Consider the following 10,879-nt stretch of genomic DNA (forward strand, 5'->3'; position numbering starts at 1 on the left):
TTTTTTTTTAATCCCATTTTATGGTGTTAGATATAAATTTAGTTTGCCATATGAGAAAAATTACTGTATATCATGTTAAATAAATTTAAGAAGTTCAATATTATTGTATTGGTGTATCAACAATTGCCTAATATATCGACTATGAAATATGGACGGTGAGTCTTGTCTATGATGGTCACTACGGAAGAAAATCCTACAATGACTGATATAATATTGCTGTATTACTGTGTGTGTATGCATTAGTTTTCATTTCTTTAGAATACTATTAGATATTTTTGAAGTTAGAGTAAATAAAGCAGCGCAAATGTGTCATTATAAGTCATAAACGTCTGCTAAGTAATTCGATATTTCATCCTCACTATTTTTATGGAGTACGTAAGGAAAAACGAAATGAATTCTTTAAATGTGTTAGTAATGGATAGCTAATTAAAAATAGCGCAATATTGTTTATTGAAGTTTGAAGAAAAATTAAATTAAATATTATTTTAAAATTAAAATTGTTGAAGAGAATTTTATGAAATTGATACTTGATAGTTAGCACATTAGGACACAACTTTTTTACGTGGGCCCAATCGGGACCCTCCAACATAGGTGTGTCAAGGAAATTAAATTTGGCATACGTAAGTGGAATTTAAGTGGAATTAAATCGTGACTTAACTATTTTTCATAAATTCCCAAGTTTTCTCCAGATTTGGGTCAAAATTTGTTTTGTTTTTTTGCTGCAGGTGAATAAGAACTCAATTTTAGAGAATATCTAATTAAAAACACATGATATAGTTTGATAAAATCGATAGAGGACCATCAAGGCATCACATCTTGAACCAAGCACTTAAATATTTTTCCGATAACAAGTTAAGGTACTCATAGATTTTACTGTAGACTGAAATTAATTTGTAACAACTCTAGTAACTTTAGAAAATGACTTCACTAAAGAAATTAACCGCAGTCTACGGTACTGTCTTTGTAATACGTCCGAATCTAAATAAAGTAAAAAAAAAATTAGATGTGGCACTATTGAAGCAAAGCAGGAACATTATTTAAATGCTTTTGGAAGACATTATTTATCGCGTGATATTCTGGATACCAAACTATTAAAAATTAAAGAGGGACTTTGGAATCTAACGCCTTATTTGTTTTTTGATCATTTAATTGTTAAACCGAAGTAGAATATTTCCATTTGCCCGACATTACTTCTTTTTTTTTTATAGAACTAAAGTTTCTTTCTTAACGTCCGTCTGTGATTAAGCAAATGTAAGTGCAATGATAAAAACACCTAATCTTGTAAAAATTAAGGCTCTGTAGTCTAATAATAAGTTTCTCATTATAGTTCAATGCATCACATCATGAGAATTATTTTAAATTTTTTATAGGTTTTCCTCATCGTACGTACCAAACATTATACATACTCGATGAACTTATTTAATGGATTAATTCTTCACTTACTTTGACATTCTTGATGACCTGTTCCTTGGACAAGGACTTACTGAGCCTCAAGTACACACCGGACACGCCATCCTCTAGAGTGCGTTTCTTTCCTTCCTCAGAGAGGGACAATATCTTAAGGCGGTGGTTCTTCTCCCGGAGTTTCCCTGCTGCCTTTATGACTTCTAGAAACAAAAAAAATAATGATAATTAAATTATATGAAAATTATTAAGATTATGGATGTATTTATTATAGTTTATCTATTCAGTGATGCATCATCCTGATACTTTATAAAAAATGCAATTCATTGCTTTTCCATTGATACGCTCCATAGTTTATTAAAAAAACATTTTTAGGTTTAAAAACGTTTTCATGATATTGCCTTCTAATTTTCTTTAAAGGTTCAATTCATTCAAATTAATGTAGAAAACTAATTGCTCCTTTTATGAGGAATGATCTTTTAGATCCTCTTATACTTTTGGTAATTTCCTAAGGGTTGGTTTTTTAACAGAGCGATCTTCACCCTATAGGCTTTCACAGAACATTGAGGTTACGTTGAGCAGTTCATCACTGATGTCGATATCTTTATAGAAATATAATTTAAAGAAGTAATGTATGATTTTGCTATTAAAACTCAAGGAAAGTAAGTACCATTTGTAAATTTATAACATTTTTTCTACTTTCATTTACCTTATATGAAATATATTGTAAGGAGAAGAATTTCGATCGTGAAAAATTTGGCTCTTTAGTGTTCTTTAGGGTGTAGATTACAAATTTTAACTTAGTGAGCTCAATCTTTCCAGGGAAAAAAAACATGTGCACTCCTTTTTATTGTAGTTTAATTAGAAAAATATGGCGTATTCGAATAAACTCTAGTATTAATCTTATACTACATTAAAGAAGAGTAAATTACCTACATTTTTTTTTTAACATGCTGCCTACGAATTGTAACTTTATCACCTCAATTTTTCTCTCAGGTTCCCTCTTGATTGAACTATATCTCGTCTCATAGTTTTGACTCAGGCTCAATTCAAAATGCAGTGGTTAAATTCATTTTCAAAAAAATTCATTGGGGTCAAAATTCAAGGTACTTTTCTCCACCTCATTAGTTATTTTGGAAAAGGAAAATAAAAATATTGGTTTTATTTTTTTCCAGACTCCCCAGGAAAAAAAATTGAGGTCATAACGTTGAGATTCGTAGTCAGCGCATGGAAAAAGTTAACAAATTTTCAGAACTATTTATAAACTTTTCAGGTAAAAACTTAAAAAAAATTCAGGTAAAAAACCGTAAAACAGGACTATATAGCAAAATAAGGTTATGACTCTCGGAAAATTAAGAATAGAAGCAAAGATATGAGATGTCAAAAGAGAGTTAAGATGTTAATAAAATTGAATTCCATAAGGATATAGTAGACTTTTTCAAATTTAGGGTCTTGTGAGAAAGGGTATAGAAGTTGGAATTTGGAGGTATTAGAGGCTGATTTGCTAAAGTGAATGTTTGATTTCAGCTTGTAAATTTTAACATAATGAAAACTTTTCGAAATTAATTCGTAATAAGGACAAATATTTTTTTAAAAACGGAAACGACAGAAAATAGTTACCACTTAATTATAAAAACTCACATATGGATAAAGATTGGATCAGGCATTATTATTTTGTTTTACTTCTAAAACAAAGTATTCTAACTACATTTTCAGCTAAATTAATTTCAATATGCGACTAAAAAGTCTTTGATATTTTAAATATTGGTTGAATTATTAATTTTAACCAAGAAATGCAATAATTAGTGATGACAGACCGATGAATCAGTAACCTATAACTGAAATAATGAATGCTTTTTCTACTAGTTTTATCCTCAAGGATATTTCCCACGCATATCTCCTTCTCAGTGGGAAGCAGGGCCGTTAATATTCATTTTATCGCGCTAAGTCCATGAGGCACTGCTTAACGAGACAGTAAAAAATGTTTGGCATTGAAACTGCAGAGAGGCCAGACGCCTCTGACTTTTCCATTTTGAAATGATTTATGCGCGATAACTTAACTTAAACTCGGCAATGAATGGTATAGAAAATTTTCGGGTTAATAGTTGTATAGTACATCTATGGTTTGATGTGGTCCATGGTTTAATAGTTTTTTTATTAGAGATTAAAAACCGTTACTTACATTACATCAAACCGTTCCAATCGCAGGGAGGAGGTAGCTATTGACAGATTGAAAATAGGTCATTCGAAATTAACTCAAGCATATCTGATCAATAAGCAACCACCGCCAAAATGTCAATACTGCAACAGTGTACTTACGAACAGTCACATATTTGAAGAATGTCATTTCTATTCCATGAACTTAAATAGATTGGGAGAGGGACCGAGTGTATCGGATGCTCTGAATGATGACCAGAAGAACATGGAAATGGTTTTGGTTTTCTTAAAAAGGAATGGCCTTTTAAATAAGATTTAAACCCGAAAATCTGTTATACGTACTAAATAATTCTAAAAGAAGTAATTATTTAAATGTTTTCATAATTATTTAAAGAGAAAAATAAAGTGAAATAGAATTTTAAAGCGCGAAAAATGGGCGTTGATGACCTCAGGGTTTTACGCCCTAAAGCCCTAGCCAACAACAACAAGTACATGTATGGTTTAATTATAAATTGTAAATTATAGGTATATATCCACTTTATTAAGTGAACTATTGTTCGAAAGGGTTCTTGTTAGTACTTAATTATTTTTAGGAAGTTATAAGTCTCTTCATAACATCTTTTTTTTTCCTTCAACGGTTCCGGCTTTTTTCCCCATTATTCCCTTGCATTGTTCCTTATATATATATATAAGTCTACCCATTAAAATAAAGTTTCATGTTCAATTCTGATCATACGTTTACAAAAATAACAACCTGTAGGGAGGGGAGGAGTGTTTTTTTTTTTTGCTTCGTTAAACCAAGTGTTTTTTCTTATCAGACGCTCTATTTCAGTTATCTAACTCAAAAAGGGTAGCGATTCTCAAAAATATCTTTTTATAGTAGTTACGATCCATAAAAGATAAATCAGCGATGAATAAATACCTATTTCGAATTTCAAACCTCCTTGATGGACTTACAAAGAAAACAATTCAAAAATAATAGTATGATTGTGGAATTATAACAACAAAATAGTCTAGAATTTGAAGTTGTTAAAATAATTATTTCAATTCATTTTTATTTTTATTATTATTGACTTATCAGAAACTATCAGATACTTTTATATGAAACTTTAGCTCCTATCATAAGAGTGTTACAATTCATATGGTCAACAATTATGAATTAATTACAGAAATATAATTAAGAAGTTCTTAGCTGAATGAAAAGTGAACTAGTTGTAAATCCCAACCAAAAATTGTATTTTTTAAGTGCATAATCGTGAAGTTTATAATAAGGTAAAATAAACTTGGCCCATTCGCATGGAGATGGAATTTAGAACCAGGACCATTCAAAATTCAATGGCTTTATATGGAGAACTAGACATAATCATGTATTTAAATAGACTACAGTGGTTAGTGTGTTTAGAGAATATAGATCTAATAAGAATTATAAGAAGATTGGAAGTATAGAAAGCCCATCTTCGATGGCTGTACGATGTAGAAGGCAACCTGGAGGAGATGGAAATAAACCGCGGGAGGCACATTCTAGGCAATTGAAATAAAACATCTGCAGAGACCAGAAATAAATGAATGAAAAATTAAATTTGGACAATTTTACTTCTCAAATACTTTTAATCAAACCTCAAATTAGTACAACAGTTCTCATGTAAAGTTGGTACTTAGTAATTTATTAAAATACTTCTATAAATATTAATCGACTTACACCACTCTTACTTTAACCGTCTCATATTTTAAAAAGTATACTTTAAATTTATCTCATTTTCATTGATTGTTAAACATTTATGATTATCATCTCAGTATCAATAAAACCATATGACGCACACACGGATCTCCGAAACCAGGTCATCTAATATTGCACCATTAGCTGATCTGAAACACGAACTTATGACGTCATACAAAAGAATTTTAAATGCTACTCTTAGTCTGAAAATGTAGGACGCTTTGATGCAATTCCGATAAACGGATTTACATACAGTACAGGTGCAACCCTATTCTATTTTCGTGTCATAGCTTCAGTGTCATATTTACAATTTGTTATCGTTAATCCCCTATATATAATGCCAGATTAACGAGTTAATCTTTGTTGCTTTGTAGATTTTGGAAATAATCCCTGAAATAAGGCCGAAAATGTTGGAAAATATTTTTTTTTCTAGATTTTGGGCCCTAATATATACCGAAGGTATATTTTATCCTATCAAGTCAGGCTCATACATATTTTAGTTTAATTAGCTTAAAACATATACTGCAGTTATATGTTTTACGGACATCAACTTTTAAATCATTTTAGTAATTTATTAAATAAACTAATATATTAACACAATAAGATAGAAAAACATACATTAGTTTTTATGTGAAGGTAAATAAATTTTTTTTTGTGTTTAATATATATATATTGCAATCTAAATTTTACAGCAAACGTACCTAATTATAGAATGAGATGTCAACTTCAGTTTGAAAAAGTACAGAATGATAATTATCCGTACTGACTTCCTAAAAATCACTACTTTATTTATAGATATTTTTTTGAACTCTCTTAGATCGACAAAAAAGTGATCCAACATTTTATTTAATTGTTAGAAATATTGCAGTAATAAGTTATATCGTGAAATCTTAAGATTTCTCTTCTCGGAACTTATATAAGATATTCTTTGAATTGGGAATACCCAGGGAATCGGTCAACCCAGATCGAAGGCGGATGTGTGAAAGATTCGGCTGCTGTGTCGTGTCTGGGAGCTGTAAGAGTGAAATTGAAGATGCCGATTAGCCTCCTGTACTCTGCATTCAAATGCTTCCTGAGCGCAGAAAGCTGCCAGATATAGGAACGGCTTTGGATTTAGATGTACTAATTGTAGGATTGTTGAAAGTTTTTTTTCTCTAAAAATAAAGAAGTTACATAACAGTCGCAATAATTTTGGTAATGGAAAACTTAATTCTAAAATTTGAACAGACTGTCTAAAGTTCAAAAGAGTGAATTTGTTCCATGACTCCTTATGTAAATCCTTACGTAGGGCTCTAAGTACTCCTTTTACTGTAACAATGTTTTGGCGTGAAAATCATTGAAAAACATCTTCGTTCATTCCTTGTTAAACTTTTTTTTAAATAGAAAATGTGCGTATTTTACTAAATCTTACAATTTTTTAAAAAATTATATTATAAAAACAAAATCGATCAATATAGCGATCTATAATTAAGGCCTTCATAGGCTGGTCGAGAATTTAATTTACGCGATCCTATAGTTAAGGTGTTTTCTTATTTTTATAATTATTTTATTTTTGATGGCATGTGGATCTCTTATTAGGTAGTATATACATAATAATTATCATATGTTTCTTAACTCATGTGCATATCAATGGCTGTAATAACTGTCATAAGACGCTGTTTGCCAGTAACTCTCAATTTCACGCATATGCCTTTCTATTAAGTTGTTATTGGCTATTAAATATATTTAATAATTTATTTTCAGGTATAAAATTCGTAATTGTATGTTTACAGTTATTTATATAAGCTAATATTACCAGTGAAATTATGGATTGTCTATCTCCAGTTATTTATAAAGAATTAGATTATTGGAATTATTGATCATTACTCATTTCTAACAGCTAATTTATATGAATCTAATGATTTATCTAGTATTAAATTTAATTATTATTATCAATTATAATTAGCTCAATTGGTTGGGCATTGGGATTCTAACCCTTGTTCTATTTTCAATTTTGGCTGTGTTCGATAATTAATTTATTCTTTTGTATCAGTCATGGATTGACTTTGGGTTCGAGAACTCTCTACTAGGAATCATCCCTCCTCTAAAAAATCGGCACTTGATTGGGTGGAAAATAATTTAAATGTTGACCAAATTAGCTCCTTCTATACCCGTCGTTAAAAAAAAAAGACATACTAAACGGCTACGGGATTCAAGTTCAATCATCGGTAATATTATTTTTGTTTTTCAACTCATGGCAGATCAATTGCAATACTTTTCCTCATTGCAGAACAAATTCTGCCAACGAAATTCCCTTCCGTCAGTCGTCATACTAAACCAGCAATACACTTGAACAATGAGGATACTTTCGCTCTCATCATCAAATTATTTTTTTAAATATTTTTAGTTTATTTTAATCTCTTATTTTACGTATTAGTAAAGCTATCACATGTTTTTAAATATTTAAAAAATCAAAGTGTAAAAAAAAGTGCTTCAAAAACGATCTGGTCTATAATCTATTTTTAGTATTATATATAAGAGGATGGCCAGGGTTGCGGTCAAAAAAGAAACAAAAAATAGTTTATAAATATTTATTTTCCGACGTTTCGTCCCACTTTGCAGGGCTTCATCAGGGCTAAAAAGATACAAAAAAAAAAGAAAAAAGGAAACTGAGAATATTACAACAATAAGGTAATTTAAGCTAGGATAAGTATTATGTAAAAATAAAGTGATAAGAAATTACCTATAAATAAAAAGATGGAAGACATAAAATAGTATCAGTATAAAATAAACTTGAATAAACAATGATAAGAATAAATAGTTGTAAACTATTTTGGTTTCTCTTTTGACCGCAACCCTGACCATCTTCTTATATATCAATTTTTACGGTGAACTATATATACATATATATTTTTAGTATTGTATGTTTTTGTTTTTTATTTGTTACTTTTTCCAGTAGCTTTGTTATGCTGTAATGTAATTCAGATATTCATAATTTAAATATTATTCCACAACTTAGTAATTTGATAAAATTATTTTTATGAGTAATATGTTTATATTCTAATATTATTTATCATCCCAAATTTTAGTTAACCGTTTACTGCCTGAATGATGTCATTAAAACTTCGATATTTGTGTCATTATTGTTTTACTTCTTCCTCCTAAAATTAATATAAAAATTGTAGTCTACTAAGCAATAATATTTTTTCGGATGTTCAACCTTCACTGTCTTTCATGAGACCAACAAAGATAATATTCATATTCAACTTTCATGTTTCGAACTATCCTTTACATAATAATATAGTGATTTTTAGTTATTAAGATTGAATTATCCATGTTTAAATTATCTTATATTTCTCAATCTATATTAATTGCGTTTCGGATATAAGGGTCTGGTATCGAATTTCTCTGATACATTAAATGTCAGGTCAAGGCAATGTGATACACATTATCACCCCTTTTCCATTAAAATCTGTGATATAGAAGTGATGATAGTGCGGGGCTATAATTACTCGTATATCAACTCAATCAAGTTAACTACCATATATTATACATAGATTGTATAACATTTTCAAAATTATATTGTATGTGATTATATTGTGTAATTTATTTAATCACAGCGATATACATTGTACGATAATAATAACCTGTAATTTATGCAATTCATAAATTATAATTTATGAACTAATTCCACAGAGATATTGATTTTATTTACTAGCTTATGATTCTAAAATATACCTATGTATTTTCTAAAAACACTGGAAAACGACATCACATTAGCCGAGGGCTCGGGGCGTCGGTCTCAGTAACCCGGAATCGTAGGGGGCCATTTCGAATTCAGAATAAAAACTTGATCCTCCCACCACTCATTTATTATTCATTAGGATTTGAATAACCAAAACCTGTTCTCAGAATATCCCCCCCCCCCAAAAAAAATCACCCCCTTTCGGAATGAGCTTAATGAATGAAATTTGATTTAGCAATACCGTGATGACGCTGTTCTCAGCAACTGTGCCCATGACCATCAGGAATTATATGATATTAAAATTTGGTCAGTTTTGTACCAAAATTTGAGGTCGTTATTTGCAGACTTAAAATTTTGTTTGATTTGAATAGAATATACGGAAATTAATGATATTCACTTAGTAAATGACCCAACGATATAATTGTTTAGTATTTATATTTATGATGTTTTCATGGTATCGCAATTAACAAATCACCTATAAAAAAAATAGTTTTATTGGTTTTAATATCAGATATGATTGGGAGTAATTATCTATAAACCTTAAATTTTGAATTCAATTGCGTTGATTTAATGAAAACGACAAATTAAGATTACCTAGAACTGAACCGAAAATGTTGCAATCATATTTTATTTTTGATATTAGGGGATTACTTTGTACTACTATATGGAGATGGGACTTCCCTATAACGATGTATTTATGTTGAAAGACGATTATTTGGCCAAGTTTAATAGTTTTATTGCTCTTTTTAATATATATTTTTTTTTACTACAGAAACAATAATAGCAATAAATAATAATAACACTAGTTTACAGGATTTATATACTTTGTCAAAATGTGTGTTTTTAAAAATAATCTAGTGTTCTGAGTACGGAAAAGATATTGAAAAAACGATCGCATCTAGTTCTAAAAACATTTATTGAATACTTTAAAACAAATGCATGAATGAAAATGAAAAAATATATATAGAAATGATAGATTTTAATTTTTCTTTTAAAATTTTCTTGATCTGTTTCTCTTAAAATAGACCAGCAGTAGTTCTCTAACACAACTTCTTCCTAAAAACCTTTGTTCCCGTTTTCATAATTGTAACGTCTTGGTGAAAATGCTCACTCTGTTCGTCACTCAAGGCGCCTTGGTTTTCAGGGGAAAATTCCAAGTGTGAATGGAGAAAATGTATCTTCAGTAACATGTTCACACCCGTAGCATGGTAGTTTTTTAAGATATTAGCATATTTTTTTTAAATAATTTTATTCTTTATGATTTCCTAAGGCTCCATGGATGACCGTTGGAACGGAATCCGAGGTCCTTGTCTGGCGTTAGTTCAAGGTATCTCTGGACCGACAAAAATTCCCTCCTTTAATTTTGCATCTGAAATTATTGGAAAAATATGTATAAATATTTAAAAGCAGAACGGTTTCTATGTCTGGCTTTGACGAATTTTTTGATACAAACAATTCGGAATGTAATGGAGGTAAAATTGAAGCATGGAAATGAAAAAGGCTGTTAGTGCGAAAAAAAACTAGTTTTGAGAAAAACAAAAGAACAGCTACCTGTCGGTCCACGATTTTTGTTTTAAAATTATAAAAACATAACAACTCTAGGAACTAAACCGTTTAAGATAGGAACTTAACGAGCGATAACCAGTCAATTGGCGCTGGTTTCTCCATCGTTTTATCGTCAAAATCTCCTTTTTCGAATTTCTGGCACTTATAGCCTTTTCCATTTCCGTGCCTCTATTATATTTTGCGGATCCACTAATGATGTATTTTCCACATTGATCATACAATAATTTTTAATATTTTAAATCGTAATAACGATAAATGCATGAACGAATGTTTTTGTTTGATAATAACGCAAGATCTATATTGGTATATAT

At 29.8% G+C, this 10,879-nt stretch overlaps 1 protein-coding gene across 3 annotated transcripts in view; it reads right to left on the bottom strand.

The window, feature by feature from the left end:
- The window catches only part of LOC106688909 (uncharacterized), a 140,604-nt gene that overhangs the window by 30,774 nt on the left and 98,951 nt on the right, over positions 1-10,879 (bottom strand). For all 3 annotated transcript variants that reach the window (XM_067048919.1, XM_067048920.1, XM_067048921.1), the window contains one exon: positions 1,444-1,607. In XM_067048919.1, the coding sequence (XP_066905020.1) occupies positions 1,444-1,607 (164 nt within the window). The remainder of the gene's footprint in view (positions 1-1,443; positions 1,608-10,879) is intronic.

Source organism: Halyomorpha halys, unplaced genomic scaffold, assembly GCF_000696795.3.
Source record: "Halyomorpha halys isolate HHAL.00 unplaced genomic scaffold, Hhal_1.1 Scaffold1233.1, whole genome shotgun sequence".
Classification (NCBI taxonomy): Eukaryota; Metazoa; Arthropoda; class Insecta; order Hemiptera; family Pentatomidae; genus Halyomorpha; species Halyomorpha halys.